The 25,371-nt window shown below is 35.7% G+C and overlaps 1 protein-coding gene across 1 annotated transcript in view; it reads left to right on the top strand.

The window, feature by feature from the left end:
• Positions 1-5,898: 5,898 nt before the first annotated feature.
• LOC127557246 (thrombospondin type-1 domain-containing protein 7B-like) overlaps positions 5,899-25,371 on the top strand; it is a 570,574-nt gene continuing 551,101 nt past the window's right edge. Inside the window, exon 1 of the mRNA XM_051990636.1 lies at positions 5,899-6,022. Coding sequence (XP_051846596.1) covers positions 5,899-6,022 — 124 coding nt within the window. The remainder of the gene's footprint in view (positions 6,023-25,371) is intronic.

Genomic DNA, 25,371 nt, shown 5'->3' on the forward strand with positions numbered 1-25,371 from the left:
AGTACACAAGGCTTTGGTTTTCATCTTAAATTTTATGATTGTCATATTGATATTGTTATTATATGTTTAGATCTCACATGTAATACAAGAAATGATGAGTATTTGGCAAAGAACATAGCCTCCAGCAGATTATAGTGATGCATTTTCTGATGTGGTATCTGGAAATGCATTATGAGGGAAAGAAGAGTAGCAAAAAGAACAATAATGATGAAAGCATCAAAAATTGGCACTTGTATAGTGCTTTAAAATTTAAAAGTTTTTTTTTTAATCAGTATTATTTTATTTATCCTCACAACCTGGGAAAGAGGTACTATACCTCTCATGTGCTTATGCCATTTTAAAGATGAGGAAACTGAAGTAGGCAGAAGTTAAGTGACTTTTGCTCAGAGTCATCCAGTAAATGTCTAAAACCAAATTTCAACTCAGGGTCTTGTCTTCAGGTTCAGCATTCTGTTTACTAAGTTAGACAATATAAAAAGATAAATAATAATATAAAGTAGCATCTCTTGGTGAAACTAAAAGCCCAGGTTTTTGATTTATCCTAGCTGTTAAAGAGGTCACTCAATGAATTTACCTCAGATCAAATCAGATTAATTCCTCAGCCACACCTGTTCAAGGAAGCATGATTTTATCTGTATTATCAAGTGATCTCTTTTCTAGGAACAAATTCCCATTAATGGAAATCATAAACATTTGATACATATGTCACAATGTTGTGTTAATTTGTAACAAATGAACTACAAAATTAAAAACAAAAACGAAAAAACAAAACAAAACAGTAACTCTTCTTGCTCGGGATATCGATATTCCTATTCTTTTTTTTTTTTTTTTTCTGTCTGAGCTAAATGTTTATTTTTTTTTAATTTAATTTTTATTTAATAATTACTTTATATTGACACTCGTTTCTGTTCCGATTTTTTTTCCCTCCCTCCCTCCACCCCCTCCCCTAGATGGCAAGCAGTCCTTTATATGTTGGATATGTTGCAGTATATCCTAGATACAATATATGTTTGCAGAACCGAACAGTTCTCTTGTTGCATAGGGAGAATTGGACTCAGAAGGTATAAATAATCCGGGAAGAAAAACAAAAATGCAGATAGTTCACATTCGTTTCCCAGTGTTCTTTCTTTGGGTGTAGCTGCTTTTGTCCGTCATTTATCAATTGAAACTCAGGTCTCTTTGTCAAAGAAATCCACTTCCATCAAAATATGTCCTCATACAATATCATTGTCGAAGTGTAAAATGATCTCCTGGTTCTGCTCATTTCACTTAGCATCAGTTCATGTAAGTCTCGCCAGTCCTCTCTGTATTCATCCTGCTGGTCATTTCTTACAGAACAATAATATTCCATAACATTCATATACCACAATTTACCCAGCCATTCTCCAATTGATGGGCATCCATTCATTTTCCAGTTTCTAGCCACTACAAACAGGGCTGCTACAAACATTTTGGCACATACAGGTCCCTTTCCCTTCTTTAGTATTTCTTTGGGATATAAGCCCAATAGAAACACTGCTGGATCAAAGGGTATGCACAATTTGATAATTTTTTGGGCATAATTCCAGATTGCTCTCCAGAATGGTTGGATTCGTTCACAACTTCACCAACAATGCATTAGTGTCCCAGTTTTCCCGCATCCCCTCCAACATTCATCATTATTTTTTCCTGTCATCTTAGCCAATCTGACAGGTGTGTAGTGGTATCTCAGAGTTGTCTTAATTTGCATTTCTCTGATCAATAATGATTTGGAACACTCTTTCATATGAGTGGTAATAGTTTCAATTTCATCCTCTGAAAATTGTTCATATCCTTTGACCATTTATCAATTGGAGAATGGCTTGATTTCTTATAAATTTGAGTCAGTTCTCTATATATTTTGGAAATGAGGCCTTTATCAGAACCTTTAAATGTGAAAATGTTTTCCCAGTTTGTTGCTTCCCTTCTAATCTTGTTTGCATTAGTTTTATTTGTACAAAGGCTTTTTAATTTGATGTAATCGAAATTTTCTATTTTGTGATCAGTAATGGTCTCTAGTTCATCTTTGGTCACAAATTTCTTTCTCCTCCACAAGTCTGAGAGATAAACTATTCTATGTTCCTCTAATTTATTTATAATCTCGTTCTTTATGCCTAGGTCATAGACCCATTTTGATCTTATCTTGGTATATGGTGTTAAGTGTGGGTCCATGCCTAATTTCTGCCATACTAATTTCCAATTATCCCAGCAGTTTTTATCAAATAATGAATTCTTTTCCCAGAAGTTAGGGGCTTTGGGTTTGTCAAACACTAGATTGCTATAGTTGACTATTCTGTCTTGTGAACCTAGCCTTTTCCACTGATCCACTAATCTATTTCTTAGCCAATACCAAATGGTTTTGGTGACTGCTGCTTTATAATATAATTTTAGATCAGGTACAGCTAGGCCACCTTCATTTGATTTTTTTTTTTCATTAATTCCCTTGAGATTCTCGACTTTTTATTGTTCCATATGAATTTTGTTGTTATTTTTTCTAGATCAATAAAATATTTTCTTGGAAGTCTGATTGGTATAGCACTAAATAAATAGATTAGTTTAGGGAGTATTGTCATCTTTATTATGTTCGCTCGGCCAATCCAAGAGCACTTAATATTTTTCCAATTATTTAAGTCTGACTTTATTTGTGTGGAGACTTTTTTATAATTTTGCTCATATAATTCCTGACTTTCCTTTGGTAGATAGATTCCCAAATATTTTATGGTATCAACAGTTATTCTGAATGGAATTTCTCTTTGTATCTCTTGCTCTTGGGTTTTGTTGGTGATGTATAAAAATGCTGAGGATTTATGGGGATTTATTTTGTAGCCAGCTACTTTGCTAAAATTATGAATTATTTCCAATAGCTTTTTAGTAGAATCTCTGGGCTTCTCTAGGTATACCATCATGATATTCCTATTCTTTTACAATGGGCAAAGCCCATTGAACAGAATGGGAAACATATCTGACCTAAGAACCAACATCAGTTTTCTGTATCTGACCCTTTTCTTCGTGGTGGCATTTACTCAGGGGACAAAAGTAAAAAGTGAATAAATTGTTTGTTCAGCATAGATTTAAAACAGAGTATGTGTGTGTATGTATTACATCAGGCTCAGGCAACTTGATGAATTGCCCTCTTCAATTTAGATATATTTCTTCCTAAAGAGCTAATATCGGTCATTTAGAATCAAGACATCTTTCCTCTATCCCTGCGGGGGGAAGATGACAGTTTTATTACTGTTGCTAACTATATTATATATGCTTTACTAATATTGTGTAATGCTATATTACATAATATTAACTGTCTTTTATGTGGTATTTTTCTTCAACTGGCCCTGTGAATTTAGTAGTATAAATATTATTATTTTCTTTTTATAAATAAGGTAACAATTTCAGGGAGTTTAAGTTGGCAGTCCATAATTACAGAGATATCAAATGGTATAATGAGTAATAGAAATGCCATCTTTAGGAGGTAGATGCCATATTCTTCTCATATTACCACATTAATTGTCTTTGACTAATTTTTTTTATGATTCTTAGATGATTACCACCTTTCTGTCTTAATGTTATCTCACACAGTTGAGTAAATTCTAACTTTCTGTTTAATACTTTTATTAGTGACTTGTATAAAGGCCCAGCTTAGATGATATGTTTATTAAATTTGATGATTACAGTTATCTTGGAGGTGTGCTAAAAGATTCGAAGATACTAAAATAATGACTAGAACAAAATCTTACCTTGACCCTATATTCAGTGTATTGATAACTTTTGAGTATCTTGTTTTATAAAGAACATTGACTCGTAAGAATATGTGGAGAGCAAGGGTTTTGGGTCATGGCCCACAGGCAATCTAGCAAAGCTTATGGATGAAAAATGAATGAAGTTTTTAAATGCATAAACAAAGTCAGTATATTGCAACAGTTTTCAAAATGTTAAAAAAAATCATCCACCTCAAATTAAGAGATCTGGATAAAGGAAGGAGACAATGGTTGCTCATCTCATGAAAACTTGAAATTCTGTCACTGTTGAAAGAACTAAAAATATTTTACTTGTAACAAATGACTAATTCTCCATTGTAGGCTTTATACATTAAAATATTGGACACAATACATTCATTTTCTAGTGTTTGTTATGAAAAGATGATCACCCATCACTTTTACAACATTTATCCCCTTCTCTCTATTCACACTACCCTTTTATCTGCCCCACTGCAATAGCCTCCTAACTGACCACCTTCTATTCCTTCCAGTTTCTCCTCTCTCCAATCCACCCTCCACATAGCTGCTTTATTTAAACGTAGCATGCTTTATTTAAATCATGTGTCAGACCTTGCCATTCTCTAGTTTTAGAAGCTGGAATGGTTCCCTCTTGTTTCTAGGAATAAATAAAATCTCCAGTTTCCCTAGTTCCCTTTGTTATAAAGCATTTTCAGCCTTTCACAGTCTAATTGTAGTCTCCTTTTATAGACATTTTCACTTTAATTCTCCTCCTTCCATCTTATCTTACTTTCCCTGTGAACTTAGACAAGTAATTTAATCTGTTTAGGCCTCACTTTCCTTATATGTAAAATGTGAGCCCTCCAAATGCTTTTTTTAGCTCTGTCTGTAATAATGATTATATCTTTACATAAAATAAGGATTTATTGACATTATTTTCTTTGCATATTCCTTTGGTTTCTTCTTCATAAAATGTAAGCAGGCAATACCTTCGCTTTTATCTGGATGTCTCCTGGACCTAACATGGTACTTTCTATATTCAATAATAAACCCTTAGTGAACGCTTATTGAATTGAATACAATTAAAATATTTAAAGGTTGCTTGCTCAGGGAATGGAGACTTCTTTCTTGGAACAACCTCTTCCTCTTCACTTTACTTGAAGGATGAATTTTACATAATCTTCAAATTAAACAACGACCCAGATTTTGTTAGAGCAAGTTGAAGGCATTGAGCTATATAATGGTGAAACTAAAAATAGGAGCATTTTCATTTGGCAAAAACCAACTTGTGATAGATACTTTCTTTTCTTTTAAGACCAAGTTTGATAAGTGTCTATAGTTCCTTTCAAATAAATTTAAATGACCAATTACTATGTTCCCTTGAAAAATTCTGGCAAAAATAATACATTTTCATTATTCAGACTTACTTATAATTTTGATACTGTAACTAGAGATGAAAAATGAGCACATCTTTGAAAAACATATTTGCAAATATTATATTTGCTGTGTTAGTGACATAAAACAAAGATGTAGCAAAAAGATTATCCTTTGCTGACATTTCATTAAAAGCTCCCAGAAGATTTATCCATGGCTATTAAGCAGGAAGCAGTAGAAAAACAAGATTATCCTTTCAACAAAAGAAAGCCAAAAGTCATCCTGGTATTTAGAAATACATATGGAATTAGAATTTCAAGTGAATCAATGAAGGTAAATTGGAATTGTAGTTAGTATCTCTGAAGAAGCTTTTTTGAGCATATTTGTTTTAAATATATTACTATGGATGCTATTATTCAGTATAGAATATTGCAGAACCATTTAATCTTACTTTTTAGAAAGCTGTTAGTCATTTGTATCAAGTACTTGCACATCATGGATATATGGAAGTATATTTTATATATTCAGAGTCATGCTGATATAGTATGCAGTAATATATCACTAAAGAAAAGTTGAAGCAATTTTAAGGTCAAGTTATTTCTTTGAAATTTGATACTTTTTTTCAGTGATTTATTGATTTATTTTATAGAAAACATGTAAGCTATATGTCCCTCTAAAACATTTTATAGTATTCTGTGATGATCATGTTTAGCACCCAGGGTATTTTAAAAGCAGCCGGAGTCAGGATCAGCAAAAATTCCTTGATCTTTATTCTTTGTGGAGGTGAACCGGAATGGCAATAGGAAGTGAGAGCAATAGCGACAGGAATCCATCCAGCAGTGCCTCTGGCTCTCACACTCCACCCACCTCATCCTCTATCTCCCCTATACAACGTATCAAACTTGCAAAGAGAGTGGGTGGGGCCATTCTTTCTCCAAGCATATATTAATATAGTATTGTCCAATTGCTAATTAACCTTAAGTGCTCAGACAGGACCTCAGTGCTCAGCTTTAGTCCATTACATCTCCTGCTTTCTTTTGTTTTAGAACACAGGTGGTCACACCATCTCTGACCTCTCAGGGAGGTGAGAGCCCCCAAGGGGAGATGATCACTCCCCTCCCACCCCCCACACGACTTCTCAGGAAGCAAGGTGAAAGCACTAAAAGGTAGATGATCACACCCTCCCTGACATCTCAAGAAGGGAAATGAAAAGCACCAAAGGGAAGTGGGATTGCTAGTGGGTTTCTGGACTTAAGGGTCTTATTAGAAACAGATATGCACAAACCCATCAGTATGGGAGGTATTACACAAGCATATAGGAATAACGCCCTGGCTATTAGTGATGACACTCCCCACAGTCAATGCAGGCTTGATGTGGTATAACAAACATGAATTGTACATGCATGTAGGGGTATAACAAACAATATAAATCAACATGGTATTGTAAAAGATTTCCAGAAGTCCTAGAAGGAGAGTATGTAACAACAGTCACACATATGCCTTCTTCAGCAGCCAAGAGATAGTCCAAAACTAATCTATTGTCCATTGCTTCATGTGTCAGGGGATCTAATGATGCCCCCAAGTTTTTAAAGTCCTGCAACAGTCTTTTTATGTGTTAGGGAATCCAATGATTCCAGCAGATTTTGAAGTCCTGCAACAGTCTTATCATTTCTCAGAAAATCCAATGATTCCTAAGGGTTTTGAAGTCCAACAATTGTTGATGTCCATGAGTCAAACGCCATAACTGCCATGCTCTTTCAGTGGTGGGCACAGTCAGCAATGGAATCACCTGATGTTTCTCAGGTCTTCTCCTTTATTTCAAGGGTCTGCTCTGTCTCTCTCCAATGAACAAGGCAAATACGACATGTTGGCACCCATCTGATTCCTTCTCCACATGTAGAGATACAAGCAAACCCTTTCCCCCAAGCAGTTAATTTATCTGGTCCCTTCCATTCACCACTTTCTGGATCTCTCCACATACCTGGTGATTATCTAAAGATAGTGGAGTCGCTCGCACTGGACATTGCCCTTCCAGTGGGTTATAAAACCTGTCTGCTGGAGCCAGTGCATCTTTGTCAAAAATCAAGAAGTTAATAGTATAAAGGGCTAGATTTAGAAGTTCTCTAGGGTTACCTGTGGCTCCCCCTTTCTTTTGTTTTTGGAGGAGCGTCTTAATGTCCCTGTCTCTCCTCTCCATTATTGCCTGTCCTTGAGGATTAAAAGGTATGCCAGTGGTGTGTAAAATCTTATACTGTGCACAAAAGTGTGCAAAATGTTTAGAAGTATATACAGGTCCATTATCTGTTTTTATGGCTTGTGGCACACCCATAATTGTAAATTCTTGGATAAGGAATTCAGTGACCACTTGGGCTGTCTCTTTGGCTGCTGGTATTGCAAAAGTGAATCCTAGAAAGGTATCTACTACAACATGGATAAAAGTCAGGTGACCAAAAGATTTATAATGGGTCACATCCATTTGCCAAATTTTATTGGGTCTCAAACCATGAGGGTTCTTCCCTGGAGGGAGTGTAGGAGTGTAGAAAGGAAGGCATGCTGTACAGGCTTTTACTATGCTCCTAGCTTCCTCTCTTGTTACTCCAAATTACAAACGTAAGGCTCGAGTACTGCCTGATGATATTTAGAATGAGATTTCTGGGATTCTTGAAATAAATGAGTATTGACCAACATAGTTAGAAGGCTATTTGCCTTTGTATTACCATCAAAAATAGGACCTGGAAGTCCACTATGAGAGTGAACATGCAAAATATAAATCTTGCCTGGATGCTTTCTCACTTGCCCTTGAAGTTTCTTAAAGAGCTGATATATATTAGAGGCTACAAATTTTATTTGGGCTGTGGCAATTCTTTGTAACACATCTACTGAATAGACTGAATCAGATATTATATTTATATCTCCTGGATAATAAGAGCTAGAATAATTGCATACAATTCATTCTGTTGAGTGAACTGAAAAGGAGTTCTGACTACTGTCTTTATAGTTAAGTCACAAGAGTATACAGTGCAAATATTATGTTTGGAAGCATCTGTAAAGATAGTTGGTCCTTTAAGAGGAACTTTAGAAACCTTTTCTTCAAGAATCCATTGCCATTGTTGGTGGAACTGTGAACGAATCCAATCATTCTGCAGAGCAATCTGGAATTATGCACCAAAAGTTATCAAATTGTGCATACCCTTTGATCCAGCAGTATTTCTATTGGGCTTATATCCCAAAGAAATACTAAAGAAGGGAAAGGGACCTGTATGTGCCAAAATGTTTGTGGCAGCCCTGTTGGTAGTGGCTAGAAACTGGAAATTGAATGGATGCCCATCAATTGGAGAATGGCTGGGTAAATTGTGGTATATGAATGTTATGGAATATTATTGTTCTGTAAGAAATGACCAGCAGGATGAATACAGAGAAGCTTGGAGAGACTTACATGAAGTGATGCTAAGTGAAATGAGCAAAACCAGGAGATCACTTTACACTTCGACAACGATATTGTATGAGGATGTATTCTGATGGAAGTAGATTTATTTGACAAAGATTCAGTTTCAATTAATAAATGATGGACAGAAGCAGCTACACCCGAAGAAAGAACACTGGGAAACGAATGTGAACTATTTGCATTTTTGTTTTTCTTTCTGAGTTGTTTTTACCTTCTGAATCCAATTCTCCCTGTGCAACAAGAGAACTGCTCAGTTCTGCAAACATATATTGTAGCTAGGATATACTGCAACATATCTAACATATATAGGACTGCTTGCCATGTAGGAGAGGGGGAGTGGAGGGAGGGAGGGGAAAAATCAGAACAGAAGCGAGTGCAAGGGATAATGTTGTAAAAAAAATTACCCTGGCTTGGATTCTGTCAATATAAAGTTATTATAAAATAAAATAAAATATTAAAAAAAAAGAATTCATCGCCAATTATGTAATAGTCTGGTTATCTTTAATGGAGACCCATGTGCAAAATTTGGAGCCATGGCCAATAAAATTTGCCACTTTTAGATGGTTTCACAGAATACATTAATTTGTGCATAGTATAAAAGGTGTATATCTTGTCAGGTCTTATCCCAGATAATTGTACTGCTCACTTAATGACCTTTAATAAAATTCTAGCCACAAGCACTGGGTAAGGCGTAAGGCTTTGTTCTGGTTGTGCTGGGAGGTTCACCCACTTTATCACACTGTCTCCTTGATGAAGGACTGCTGTGGGTGCCTCTTGTGTACCAAAAACTGATATTTCCAAGGGTTTTTGAGTGACTTTTTCAACCACATTGGATAAAGCCAGTTCAACTTCTCTCAAAGCTTTTTGAGCTTAAGCTGACATGGTGAATTTAAAGCACTGTCTCCCCTTAAAATGTCATATAATGGTTGCAATTGATAGGTAGTCAAATCTAACATGGTTGCATCCATTGGATAGCTCCTATCAATTTCTGAAGGTCATTTGAGGTGGTTAGCTTCTCTGTTCTTAAGGATAGTTTTTGTACTGTAAGCACCTTAGGGTATACTTCATATCTTAAATATTGAAAAGGAGCATATCTTTAAATTTTTTCTGGAGCTATGTACAATTTATAGTTCCTTATTGTTTCTATGGTCTTTTGTAGACATGCTTCTAACATTTGTTCCTCAGGTGCACATCCTAATATATCATCCATGTAATGTAATAACATAACTTTTGGAAATGCTTTTCTTGCTGGAGTAAGAGCAGCAGCAACATACATTTGACACATAATAGGGCTGTTTTTCATTCCCTGAGGCAAAAATGTCCATTCATATCTTTTATAGGGCTCAGCTAAGTTAACGTTGGACACTGAAAAGGCAAATCTTTTCATATCCTCCTTATCCAGAGGGATAGAATAGAAACAATCCTTAATGTCTATAACCCAAAAAGGCCATTCTCTAGGCAACTGAGTAGGAGATGGAAGTCCAGGCTGAAGAGTTTCCATAGTTTCCATCTGTTCATTTACCTTTCTTAAATCAGTCAACATCCTCCATTTTCCAGATTTCTTTTTTATAACAAATACTGGGAAATTCCAAGGACTTAGAGAAGGTTGTAAGTGTCCTTGATCAAGTTGCTCCTGTCATATATCTAATAAGGCCTGGATTTTATCACTACCTAAGGGCCACTACTCTACCCACACTGGTGTATCAGTTTTCTATTGGATAGGAACAAGTGAAAGTGTTGGCAGGCCTTCAACAGCGGCCCTGCCTAAAAAAACAAAATACTCATTTTTATGCCTAATTGTTGTAAAATGTCTCTTCCTCACAGATTGATGGGAATTTTTTCAACTATAAAAGGAGTAAAAACTCCAGTTTCACCTTCAAATATCCATCTCAAAGGGATAGCACTAACTTCAGCTGCTATTGATCTTCCTACACCAGACATATACATGTCTGCCTTAATCTTTGGCCAGTGACTGGGCCAGCTGGCACCTCTAATGACTGTACGATCTGTACCTGTGTCTACCAATCCTTCTAATGGTAGGCCATTTATATAGATCGTGAGCATGGGTCGTTCAGCTGTCATAGCTACTGTCTAGTATATTCCTGGATTTTGTTGTTTGGAGTCAGAATTTGGGACTGTACCCAGATTGCTTATTGGGAATCTGTATCAGTAAACCTGATGCTACTACTTCTCCTGGGTGAAAAGTCATACATTGTCTGCCTGTATTAGTGACTGGGATATTATCTACACATTCCCCAGTTTCCCACACCAGTGTGTGGATGGACACTGTTTTGTATGTACTCTCAGGAGATGAAATGGTCAAGCCTCCATAGGCTGGACAGGAACAGATTTCACTTCTCCATGGGGAATCTCAGTTGTCCCACCTGCATACAACTCTATTCTCCTCAATTGTATTCCCTTTCTCCCATCAGGTTGCTTCCTGGCTGATTGACTGTGTAGTCCTTTTTTTCCCATAAGATGGCTTCCTGGCTGATTGGTCATGTCTGGATACTGGACTTCTAGGCACTCTCTGAGTGTAGCATCGACTGCCATCATGCCCTAAGTGTTTTTTGCCTGGGGCCCTGTAGCTGGATCCCTCATCCTGTTTCCCTGAATCAGTCCCTGAATCAGAGGTCCAATGGAAGCCTCTGTTGCATTTTGGACATGGAGTATTGGGTCTTGTTCTCCCACCCTGTTTTCTCACTCTATCTCTATGACAACATTGAACTTTCAGATGCCCTACTTTACCACATTGAAAGCACTGACAAATCTCTCTAGAAGTCCTTTGCCAAAAGGGACACTCTCCTCCCATGTTCAGATCTTGGGAAGTCTGCATCATAGCCTAGTTATAAAAGGCATTTGTGCCTACTGTGACACACCGTCTTATGATCCCCTCTAAAGGAGCATCCTTGTGTAGTTCTAGTATAATTCTTCTACAAATCTCATTAGCATTTTCTTTAGCAAGTTGCCTTATCAAAATGTCTGTTACTGCATTTTCACCATTAGTTCATATGATAGCTGTCTGCAGACATCCCACAAAGCAAAGGGTTCATTTGGCCCTTGTGTTATTTTTGTGAAAGCTTCACCCTTGCTGTTTTCACTGGGGAGAAAAGCCCATGCTATAATAGCAACAGCAGCAATTTGCTCATATGCTGCTACGGAGTAATTAATCTGTACTGAGATGTCTACATAAGAACCTACACCTGTTTGTTGGTCATAGGTGATTGAAGTATGAACTCTAACTATTTTGTTGGGCTTGTATCCTACAGAGCTCACTATATTCAGAAAGCCACAATAAGTTTTGTCCAGGTTCTAAGCATACCCTTGCTATAGATTTCCAGTCCCTAGGGGTTATGATTTCATAAGCCAAATTCTGTAATAACATCTTAACATAAGCTGATGTAGCCCCATAAAGAATGCAAGCCTTTTTCAGGTCTTTGAGGATTTCTATATCAAAAGGAGCATATTTTCTACTTTCTCAACCTGAAGAGTTAAACTGTTGAATCACAGGAAAAATTTGTAGTCTTAACTCAGTTGCATCTTTCCCTTCCTCGGTGGCTTTCAGTAGTGTTTTTTACAATCTACTCATAGGAGGGCTTGATTGCAGGCAGGTAGGGGAGAGGGTGGTGTCACTGTCCTTCCCACTACTCCTCCTCCCTCCATCTTGGAAGGTAGAGTTGATGGAGGAGAGTCAATTATCTGCTCTGTAGGCTGTGTTGAAGCTGCCTCTTGGGATGGAAAGTCACCACACTCTTGAGCCTCACTTAAATCTCCATGCCCTGTGGGGATATGGTCATTAATCTGTTCGTTGTCTTCCTCATTGTCCTCACACTTCCTCATGTGACTATTCCTAGAACTTTTCTATTTTCTATAACTTGCAGGATTCTTTAAGGCCAAGGGGATGTGTGTTCTAATGTACCCAAAAGTCTAGCTGTCTGTTCCCAAGTTATAATTAAACCTTGTCCTGTGATCAACTTAAGCATGCTTTCTATAGCGCCCCTTCAGAGTGGGGGTGGGAGTGGGGTGGGGATGGAGGAGAATCTTTTCCTAACATCTGCCCCATTTCAGCCAGAAAAGGTTACTAGTTTAGCCCTTAACAAAGTAAGTTCCCTGTTTGTCTATTAAAATACTCACCTAATTTCCTGGTCACCAGAGACTTCTTCAGTGAAAGTAGGGTCCTTGGCTTCATGATGGGCACCAAAATGTGATGACCATGTTTAGCACCCAGAGAATTTTAAAATCAGCCGGAGTCAAGATCAGCAAAAGTCCTTGATCTTTATTCTTTGTGGAGGTGAATGGGAATGGCTATATGAAGTGAGAGCAATCACGACATGAATTCAGCCAGCAGTGACTCTGGCTCTCACACTCCACCCATCTCATCCTCTCCTATACAACACATCAAACCTGCAGAGAGAGTGGGCGGGGCCATTCTTTCTCCAAGCATATATTAATAGAGTATTGTCCAATTGCTAATTAGCCTTAAGTGCTCAGATGGGACCTCAGTGCATCTGCTCAGCTTCAGCCCATTACAGTATTGTAACAATAAATTATTATAACTAGATTGTAGAGAGCAATACAGAAAGAAAGAGTGCTAAATTTGGAGCCAAAAGACTTGAGTTTGAATCCCTGCTGTTATTTACTCTTATTACTGACTTGCTACTTAATCATACTACTTAGTGCTGTTACTCTAGGTTTATGTCTTACTGTGTGACCTTGGATATGTCACATAATCTCTCTGGGTCTCAGTCTCCTAATCTATAAAATAAGAATGAAAGTAATAGTTTAGAGGCAGCAAATTAATTCTGTGAATAGAATGCTGGATTTAGAGTCATGAGGACATTAGCTCAAATTTGTCTTAGATATTTATTGGCTATGTGATTCTGGCTAACTCACTTAATCTCCATCTATTTTCCCAAATATAAAATCTAGATCTTATCAAATAAGTTGTGGTATATAAGTGTAATGGAATATTCTTATTCTATAAGAAATGATGAGCAAACTGATTTCAGAAAAGCCTGGAAAGATTTACATGAACTGATACTGAGTGAAATGAGTAGAACCAAGAGAACATTGTACATACTATGTGATGTTCAATTGTGATAGACTTGGCTCTTTTCATCAATGTGGTGATTCAAGGCAATTCCAATGGACTCGGGATGGAGAGTTCCACCCACATGTAGAGAGAGAACTATGGAGTCTGAATGTGGATGAAATATAATATTTGAACCTTTTTTTTTAATTGTTTTTTTTTTTTTTTTTTTGCTTTCTCACATTTTTTTACCCTTTTGGTCTGATTTTTCTTATACAACATGACAAATATGGAAATGTTTTAAAGAATTGCACAGATTGCTTGCTGCCTTGCATTGGGGGGAATTAAGGAAGGGGGGAAGAAAAATTTGGAACACAAAGTTTTATAAAAATGAATGTTGAAAAGCATCTTTACATGTATTTTGAAAAATAAAAATACTATTAAAAATAAAATGGAGATCATAATTACACCTAATTCCCAAGGTTATTGTGGCAATCAAAAGAAGAAATATTTGTAAAAGCTTAAGTACATAATAGGCACAACACTATTGTTTTCTCCTCTCCCTCCAATATCCCTTATGACTCTCTCTGTAATGATATATGTACTGTACATGAAATACTCATGAAATCACATCAAATCATATCAATATAATTATCTTTCTCAGGATATAGGGATATCTAGTCAGGTTGCCTGAAATCTTATCCTGACTTTATTCCTTGCTATCTTGGTGACATTTCTGAGCCTCAATTTCTTCATTTATTCCCTGCCACTGAGGTCATAGTTACTTGAAATAATGAACTAATGGGATAATTGAATATGTTTGTAGGCTAAGTGGAAGGAACTTTTATATAGAGAAAAGCCAATTAATTAACTCTTACTTAGATGTTTTTATATAAAAAATAGCAAGGAGACATCAAATTCATAAAAAAAAGTTTTTCTTAAAGACACAAAAATGTTACCTTTTGTTCCTTATTAAGTGCTTTTCAAATTCAAAGATGTTACTTTTTTTTTTTTTTGTATGTTTGGGCTTATTGTGAAATAACAAATATATTACCCACACATTGGAAAACTATTCTTACAACAAAAATAGATTCACAGTAAAACAAGGAAATAATCTCTATGATATTGGAAGGATTGCATTTGGATTCATAGCACTTCCCTTTTAGGGTCTCTAACTGTGACTTCTTGCACAATTCACTTTAATTCTATCTCCCATCTCAGGAAAAGTAGTCTACCTCTAATGAGCAACATTCAAAACCAGGTATGCATCATAAAAGAAAATGATGACTTGTCTTTACCAGATTGCTGTATTTTTGAGGTATTTTTTAATAGGTCTTCTGGAGGCAGAATATGGCAGGAACCAATTATTCTTTTAAGATGTCATTTTTCCATTTGCTGATAATCTTCACCTTGTCTTTATAGAATATCCTTATTAAGGTGATGTCAGTCAGGTGAAGTGACAGGTGATGGTAATGGTGGTGGTGGGGTGGGGGGAGGGCTGAACATAGACAGGGGAAAAGGTAGAGATCTAAATAGATTCCTCCACTTATTATATTGTGCATTTGAATATTAAGAATACTGCAGTAATAGCCCATTCTTGACTGGTCATATAGTTTTAGCTTCCCAAATGCAAGGGAGAGTGACAAAATATGAATGCATGGTTTATGAATAAAGGTTATGAGAGAGGTAAAATAAGATGGGGTCAAGGAAGTAGGTGGAAAATTTATCTTTGGCAAAAACAACTAATGAATTCTTTGAGACTAGAGAGGAAAAAGAGAATGTAGGTGAAATCATAGATAAGTTTAGAGTATTGAAGAGGAAGGTAACTAAGAAACCTTCTATTGAATGTTCTCTGTCTTGCAGAATGGACATTGATCTTAGCATCAGAAGAATCTAGATCTGAATTATGGCTCTATCACTTAATAGTTTGGAACCTTGGGAAAGTCACTATGTCTCTGAGACCAACTTTCCTCTTTTGAAATTTTTTGATAATTATATTCTGATTATAGCTAATGTGGTTATGAAAAATGTTTTTTTCAAATCTTAAAAATCTGGTAAAAGTGCAATGCTGTCACTGTCATATTTTAAGTAGAAAGTGAACTCTTCTAATTAATAAATATAATATAATAAATGAATCAGCTAAGAAATTTTAAAGTGGTGGATTTGAAGTTGAAGACTTGAAGAGAAAAGAGAAGTCATAGAATAAATAAAATAGAAAATGGGATAGAGAATCAGAAATTATAATATATCCGTATTATAAAATAAGGCATATATATTTTAGTGGTTTTGATCTCATGATTTCTTCCAACTATATTTGGCTACTTCAAAATAAGACTAAAAAAGGGATTTAGAGTGAGAAAAGAGAAGTCATAGAATAAATAAAATAAAAAATGGAATAGAGAATCAGAAATTATAATATATCCATATTATAAAATAAGGCATATATATTTTAGTGGTTCTGATCTCATGATTTCTTCCAACTATATTTGGCTATTTCAAAATAATACTAAAAAAGGGATTTAGAGCGAGATAACATAGAATTGGGAGTTAACAGGGTGAGAAAAGAAGAAATGCACTTAAGTGTAAGGGAGAGTGTGTCTTTGAAATAGAATGTCATTGTATCCAGGTGAGGATGGTGGATAATAAGTCCAGAAAAACATTAAGGGACTGAAAGATTAAGGAGGTTTTAAAGAACTGAACATCACAGTGTGGGAGAAGAGCAGGTTTGGAACAAAGGTTAGAGAGAAATTTTAGAGTTCATGATTTTAGAGGTAGAGCAGTACAGAATAATGCTTAAACATGAGATAGGAGAGCACCATGGGATTAGTGAAATAAAGTGGCAACAGTATAATGAATAAAGCACTGGTCTTAGAGACAGGAAAACCTGTGGTATAATAATAGCTTCTGGAGTATGATTTTGGCTATTTAGTCATGTGCTGAATTTTGTAACCTGTAGAATGGTATTGCACAATTTCTACCATTTATATCTAGGATCCTTTTGGTTTTCAGTCAGCAATGTCCTGGTTCTGTGTTGTTTTCTAAAAACATTGTTTGTGTAAATAGACACATGTCTCAACTATTACTTCTAGGCTTTTTTTTTTAAATCACTATTATTAGTTGAGCTTATGTGGACATAGTTCAGGGTAGATGTTTGGTTATACTTTTGTTGACGTTTAAGATGTGTCATAGACTGTCCAGACATAAGTCAATAACATTTACACTTCATAAGTCCAGCTGTGTTCACTTATAGTCAACACAAAATCTGTGGACTTCAGAGATTTTCATGTTTGTTCCCTTAGTTTGTCTCTGAGATGTTTGCTCTCAAATACAATAATACCCCTTGATATCACTGAGTTACAGAGAATTACTAATACTTGTCCTCCAAGTGGAAAAAATATTCCCCTTTTATGCTATGTGTGGCAGTAAAGAGCAAGTTAGACAAACCTTTGAGAATTTGATACTTTTCAAACTGCAAGGGCAAAGCAGCAGATCTTTTCCTTTCTCCAACTAATTCTTCAGATATCAGATAATTCACCCTCCCTCTAGTCAGCTGTTTAGAAAATAGAATTGCTTTCCTCCAATCACATCAGCTACCAGAAGCAGCTGCAAAGTTTTATTTGCCCTCAGTTGGGCTGAAAAACAGCTGTTTCTTTCTAGTCTGTATATTTTTTGGCTTCTTTTTTCTCTACCATTTTTTGAATCTATAGCTGATTGACTCTTGCCTCAAAGAAATATCTCTGTGTAAAAAGAAATGCAATTATTTTAGGATAAAAAAACAAAAATTCACATTTCTTCCAGATACAACATCAAAATATCATTTATAATTGTCATAATCTAATAGACTAGAAATCCCTAATAATCAGGGTTTTCCAGTTTTTCATCACAGAGAAATAGTAATAAATTAGCATCTGGGAAATAAGCAACCATAATCACTTCCCTCAAACTCTAGTTGCTGCTTTCTTTCAGAACCTCAAAACATACTGACTCTGCCCAGTTTCCAGGAGGCTGCTTTCACTAATAGAAATGTCACTTTCCGAGCCTCTCTTAAGAAATACTAGTCCAAGTACTAAAGGATCTCCACATTATCCACACTAATGTCTTTCTTACTTTAACAATCACCATTATATGGTGGAACAAAATATTTTCAGGAGAAGTACTGAATTCTCTAATATTTTCTCTTATACTTGGTTGTGAGACCAGAGTGTCAGAGTTCTACTTGCATCAGGTTGGTCACTATGGTAGGTACAAGTCAATTCAACCTGAAACACACACATTATTTCTTTGATTATTAGGAAGAGTCACATTATACTGGTTATAGCATTTACCCTCTTGATGATGCAGAGCCTAAATTGCTGGAATTTCAAAGTTTCTCCAAGTCTTTTAAAGCTATTATAAGGAATGCATAACATTATATCACTCTGGCTAATAGTACCCTACTTTCATATCCTTCTTTCACCCACCATTGATACTGGGCTTTGATAAAGAGAGTTGTTGTTATTGGTAGTATTTATGTGGATGGTGACATACCTGAGAATGACAATTGAGGAAGGGATAAAGGGGAGGACTAATTCAAATACAAAGTGAATGATAAAGGTAAGAGAGTGTTTGGTAAATGATAACAAAGAGGCTTAGGAATGAGTTCCATACCATGGATTTTATCTGTGCATAAAATATTATGTGATATTGAATAAGCATGTGCTTTTTTGTTTTTGTTCTGCAACTTTTGCTCATAGTTTCCTCCCTCATGCTAGGGAAAAGTTTCCTTACTTATGCAATACAATCTTTGAATAACTATTTCAAGTTTTACTTCCTCCATAAAACTGTTCCTCTTCCAACTGGCATTGATCTCCGCCTTTTTTGAACTTTTGTTTTACTTGTAGTTAATACCACAGAGTGTAGGACTTAACTCTTTTCTAATTGTTGATTATGTCTCCTGTTTTCCAGTTGGATAATATAGTTTAAAAGTTTCTTTAGGCTAGCATAGAATTCAGTGAAAACTTATTGGTTGGTTGCTTGAAGGATAAGATGGGAAGGAAGCCTGGCCATACCTGAGACTAGTCTATGACTGCTATGTCTGTGAGACAAACAGCAAAGCTGTGAATCATACCAGAGAATAGAAAGAAACTATCCTTACCCTTATATATGAAAATGAGCATACATAAGTTTCCATGTTCTGTTGCCTTGTGTTTTGTTAAATTTCCTTGATTCCACTCTACTGCTGTCTCTCTCTCTCTCTCTCTCTCTCTCTCTCTCTCTCTCTCTCTCTCTCTCTCTCTCTTTCTGTGGTGTCTGTCTGTCTCTTTCTCTCTGTGTTTGTCTCTCTCTCTGTCAGGTCTTGAGAATTAGCATGTATTAAGCACTTACTTTTGATTATATGGACATCTAGATGGCACAGTGGATCCATAGTTGGTCCTGAAGTCAAAAACTCATCTTCCTGAGTTCAAATCTGGTCTTAGGTATTTACTACAATATTACTTTGGGCAAATTATACAACCCTTTTTGCTTCAGTTGCTCATCTGTAAAATGAGCTAGAGAAGGAAAAAGCAAACCATTCCAGTTTTTTTCAAGAAAATCCAAAATGGAATAACAGTCAGACACCACTAAATAGCAACAATGCCAATTGATTATGTACCTGCTATGTACCAGGCACTCTGTTAAGCTGCTAGAAACACAAAAATGAAAATAGTCCTTGCTATTGAGGAGTTCACAATCTAATGGAGAGACAATATGCGAACAACTCTATACAAGCAAAGAAATAATCATAGAGGGATGACATTAGCTTTAAAGGCCTTATTAAATAAGATAAGATTTAACTGAGGCTTAAAGGAAGCAAGGGAACTTAGGAGGCAAATACAAGAAGGGAAAGCATCCCAGGCATGGGAGATAGTCAGTTAAAATGCAGGGAGTAAAGATGTGGAATGTTATGATGAGGAACAGAAAAGAGGCTAGTGTCACTGATGAAAGGGAGTAAAGTGTGAAAAGCTAGTAAAATAAGAAGAGGCCAGATTATGAAGGACTTTAAAAAGCAAATAAAGACTTTTATATTTGAATCTAGAGATAATAGGGACCTACTAGAGGTTAATGAATGAAGTTTAGGAGTGATTTGCATAGTCAGACTTGGGCTTTAGGAGGTTCATTTTAATGATGGAGTGAAAGCTGATATGGATGATGGACTGGATTGGGGAGACAGTTGAATAAGGAGATCAATCAAAGGCATATTGCAAGAGTCCAGGTTTGAGGTGATCAAGGCCTGTGCCATGATATGTGAAGAGAAGATATATTTGAGAGATGTTATAAAGATAGGAATATAAGACTTAGCTACAAATTGGATACAGAGAAATGAGAGAATGATTGCTAGTTCCCCAGTTACCACTAGTTTCTATAGAGAGGAAAGTAATAACACATTAGTAGGAGAAAATGCATATGTAATCAGGATACAGCAGATCTGTTGCTGAGAAAGGTTAACTTCTTGTTCAGTCATTTTAAGGGATAGAAACATATCCAAAATTAGTCTTTTTGAATGAATCTTAGTTGTCCTCTCTTGATATACATACACATAGAGTCTATTCAAGTAGATACAATTGACTTTGACATCAGAAGGAGACCTTGTATTATAATGTGAATGATAACATTATATAGATATATAGAAGAGGATATGCTTACAGTTAAAAGATATCCAATGAATATGTCTCATCATGACCTATTTCCTCCCATTGTGACTTTCTTTTGTGTTCATGAATTTCCCAAACAATGATTAATTCTACAGACATTGTTTATTTCATAAAAGGAGGGTCAAATATATAGGTGAAGTATATATTTTCTCCTGTCTGGTTTTCCTTGAGATCCCCTTGAGAAGTGTTTAGGAGCTTCTGGTTCAGGTTACACTAAGAAATGAATATGCTTTCTATTTTAAGGTGAGAAAAAAAAGCTACTTAAAGAATAGAGTTAAATAAATTTTGTATCCATTATTTGGGCTGAAGTCAATCCACATTTTCACTTTTTTTTTTGCCTTTTGACAGTACATATGGTTCATAAACAAAGAGAAATGTCACGTTCATCCTGGCTGTAGAAGTGTCTGTTACCATTCTGTCTACCACTGCCATCACCTACTGCTGGCGATTTCTTGACAAGAATTGATGACTCTGTCTGGTACTTGGGGCCTTAGGCTTTTTCCCCCCTTATCATTATTTTGAGGTTCTATGCCCTTCATGCTGAGGGATGGAATTGAGAAACTATGAAAAGATCATAACAAAGAGGAAATGTACTTCACAAAACATTCTTTTTTTTTTCTCTTGCCCTACCTGGGCTTTCTTTATTTCCCTCACTTTGAAGTCAAGTTTAAAGTGTGCTGTCACACTTGTGTTAGTACTGGAATGATACTTCATACCAAGCATGTGTCAGTGATTACCCAGACTTTATCCATAAAATTTGAGTGTTCTATAGAGACATACCTCAGCATTATATGTGATTTGTTTAATTGAAGGGAAGGGAGTATAATCATTGTAGTCTTAAAAACTGGCAATTGTGACCCATCACTGATGCACATCACATATTTCTTTTAGGCAGCTCCATAGTCAGCTAACATAATGTTACTGTCAAGCTCAGAAACATCTTTTGTTAAAAGTTCATTTTCTTGATGTCTTTTAAAAAAAGTATGTGTCGGGAGGAGGGAAAGATTGCCTTTCAATTGCAGCCTGTTTTCACAGATTGCTTTCACTACACTAACAATCACATTTCCAATGATGATCAGCAGTGGTTATCACAAGTCCAACCTCAGATATATCACCTGATATATAGACCAGCAAGTTCTTGTCTTTGGCAATTTAGAAATTAAAGGAGTGGACAAGGCAGATAAAATAAAGACCAATATATGGAAGACTTATTGCATTATCCTCTTTGGCCCCATGCCACTTGGAAGAGTGTTATGCTTCTGGGTTGTGTTATAAGGCAGCAAAGTTGATAGGAAGGAGGATATGATGGGAATTTTGTTCTCTTCCTGCTTGCTTTGCACCTCCTCTATGGTTCAATTACCTGATAAACAATTCAGGATCTTTGGTAAAGTATAAAGCTTAGCATATGGTAATGATTGCAAACCAAGCTTCTGTTTTAAGGACTTTATTTAGCAACACTGCTTTAACTAGATGAAATGCATTTCTCTTCTAACAAATGTCAGAAAAGAAAGCCAGGAAAACATTAAGCTGGTTTTCAATGTGCTGTACAATATGGCACCTTGCTACATTTCCAGCCTTGTCTCCTATTATTCCTCTTGGATCCTGTACTTGCCTGTGACTTGTTTTCTTATTGTTTCTTTGTCAGGTCTTGTTTCTCTATCTTTGAGCCTTTACTCATGTTATTCCCTTTGTGTGGAATATTCCTCTTTCCACTTATCTTGATCTTTGACTCTGAAATGCCACTCTTTAAATCTGGCTTCTGTGAATACCTAGAGAATCCCCAGTAAAAGTAATCTCAGTGTCTTCTGAATCTATTTATATTATTTATAAAGAGCTTACCTGGCATTTCTTGTACAGAAATCACATCCCTTATCTACATGTTTTGTATGAAAAATTTCCCACGTCCAGGATACACTCCTTTATTTCTAACTTCAAGGCTCAGTTCAGGAAAACTGGATATTGATGATGGAGGCTTCACTTCTTTCATGAAACCTTCCTTGATCTACTCACCTATTTAATATTCTTTTCTTCCTCAACTTTTCTGAACTATCCCAGTTCTTGGTTCCATCTTCATTTCTTACCTAATATTATTTGTATCATGAACTATCTCTTCAGTGAAATATAAGCCTCTTGAAAGCAGGCTGTTTCATTTTTGTCTTTACAGTTTACTGTACCAAATACAGTACCTATCACAAAACAAATGCTTACTGAATGTATTTTTAAGTTTATCTCAGAAGTTGAAAGCTCATACAGGGCAAGGTATCCATCTTATATATGTAGCATATATGTAAGTTAGCCCTGTCATCAGTAATATATCAAAGAATCAGCAAGTATTAATGCCTACTATGTACCAGTATTTTAGCCTAGCATTCAGGATTCTGCTTGCATTTTGGAGTTACTTGGCAAAATATGCCTTTAGTAAATAACAAAATTAAGAGACTATTTTAAAGGTTGTCCTTTGTATCATTTCCTGCCATTTTAGCCAATCTGAGAGGTGTGTAGTGGTACCTCAGACTTGACTTAATTTGCATTTCTCTCAATATTTAGAGCACTTTTTCATATGACTAGAAATGGTTTAATTTCTTCATCTGAAAATTGTCTGTTCATATTCTTTGACCATTTATTAATTAAAGAATGGCTTGAATTCTTATAAATTTGAGTCAGTTCTCTATGTATTTTAGAATTGAGGCCTTTATCAGAACCTTTGAATGTAAAAATGTTTTTCCAGTTTATTGCTTCCCTTCTAATCTTAGTTTTGTTTGTACAAAAACTTTTTAACTTAACATAATCAAAACTATCTATTTTTTTTGTTCAATAATAAATTCCAGTTCTTCTTTGGCCACAAGTTCTTTCTTTCTCCATAGATCTGAGAGGTAAACTATTCTTTGTTCTTCTATTTTGTTTATAATATCATTCATTATGGAACTCATTTCAATCTAATCTTGGTATATGCTGTTAAGTGTGGATCAATGCGTAATTTAGCAGTTGCCATTTGTGACAAGGCACCAAACAGAACTTTGCTTCAGGTGTATTCTCTTTGCTTCTTATTTTCTGGAAAAAATATCTCAGGAATTAGAAAGTTTATGTCTCAACAAAACTGCAGAGCATTTGTTTTAGGCAGCAAATGGTCTTGGGTTCTAAACCTGCAATTTGGTTTTGAAGTCAATAATTATCTATTTATTTATTTATTTATTTTGAGATGTTGGCTCACAGGTTACAGGTTAGAAGCCTAAAACTTATACAGTAAGCTCCTTGAGATCAAGCACTTTCCCCATCTTTCTTTGTATTCCTAGCATTTAGCACAATGCTTGGAGGCTTAATAAATTCTTGTTGACTGACTAAAGCTGAATAAATCTATCTGAAGGGCAGTGTGAAGATAAAAAGTCTTGGTGAGGAAAAATAATGAAAATGAGAAAAAGACACACAGAGCTGCCTGTAGAAGCTCTAAACTGGAAGGTTTGTTTCACTGACACTGCCCTTTCCCGTTCCCCCCCCCCCCACTTTTCAACACAATAACAATAGAAGTCAATGTATTGATATTTTTCTATTCTTAATTTAAATTTACTTAGGTTCTTATTGCTGTATTCTGCAGAAACTGTTAACTTCTCAGAATGGTAGTTGAGTTTGGCAAAGCACATATTGTATAGCTCTTATTTGCTTCTAAGATTTAAAAAAATTAATTTTATCTTTCTTGTGTTTTAAGGACACTCTAAAGTACAGTAGCTCTAAAGTACAGCTAAGTAATTCTTTTCCAGAAACCAACAAGGTTTTTTAAGTGTCTGCTATGTGACAGACACTATTCTAGGCTCTGAGCATACAAAACAATCCAATAAAGATTCTTACTGGAAAGGAGTTTGCAAAGTATTCAACTAGGTGTCAACTTTATGATCTTTATTAGACATTAGTCATTGCATAAATTTTGGTCCTGATGTTCACACCACCCCAGAGAATCATAAACCTAATTGGAGGGGATCTAGGAAGCTAACTGGTTCAACCCACTTATTTTAAAAAGTAGGAAACTAAAGCCAAATGAGTTCAAAGTCACATTAAGCAAAAGAGATGAAATATGGAACCCAGTTGGTGACTCCAGAGCAAGTTTAGTTTCCAGGGTACTGAACTTTCTCTAGAGTTATAATCTTTCCATTTTCACTTATATAATCCTTGAATAGCCAGGTACACATATTTGATTTTGAAACATCATCAATCTAATAAACTAATTGATTGATGAAAGAAGATTTATTTAGCAACTATTTTTTTTTGTTGTTGAACACAATCTTTGCTATCAAGAATGTCCTGGAAGGCATTAAAAACTAAAGGGATTCAGAAAAGCTTCATAGAGAAAGTGATGCTTGAACTGAACTTTGAAACAATGAGGGCTTTTAACAGTAAGAATGAGAAAAAAAGTATATTCCAGGCAACACAAGCTTTTTTCTCCATACAAAGCTCATGTGCTTGAATACAAATTATACTGTTGAATGCTTCCCATGGGAATTGGCAATGTTGGTGATGCAGTCTGAGATGGGGAAAAAACAGTGTAAAGGCCCAGAGAAAGTAGAGTATTAAGAAGAACTGAACAGAAAAGGTCCAGTTTGACTGGATCATAGAATATATGAAAGGGAAAAATGTAAAATAAAGCTGGAGAAGAAGGTTGGAGCAAAGTTGTGGAGGGATTTAAATGCTAAGTACAGGTTTGTATTTGCTCTTGAGGTAATAAAGAAGTCCTGGAGCTTACTGAGTAATGAAGTCTTGTGTTCAAGCCTATGCGTTAGGAAAATTATTTTAGTTTTAAATTGGAGAAGAGAAATTTGAATCAAGGAGATCAATTAAGAGGATGTTATAATAGTCCAGGTAAGAAGTGAAAAAACACCTTGAGTGGTGGTGGTTATGTAAGTGGACAAAAGAGGATGGACAGATTTCTTCTGGAGATAAATTTCTAAAGAGCCATGAACAAAAGAAACCATTTTTCCTGACCAGAGAATGTTTTTTGATTTCCTTTATTATTCTTTCTGAAACCAAGAAGTTCAGTCCTTTATAGAATATGTTCTTAAATGTTAATACTGCCTTTGTTTTGCAATGTGCGCTCATGTATGTTTGTCTATGTTTTTTTTTTAAGTTACAATC

The sequence above is a fragment of the Antechinus flavipes genome, chromosome 3 (assembly GCF_016432865.1).
Source record: "Antechinus flavipes isolate AdamAnt ecotype Samford, QLD, Australia chromosome 3, AdamAnt_v2, whole genome shotgun sequence".
In the NCBI taxonomy this organism is placed as follows: Eukaryota; Metazoa; Chordata; class Mammalia; order Dasyuromorphia; family Dasyuridae; genus Antechinus; species Antechinus flavipes.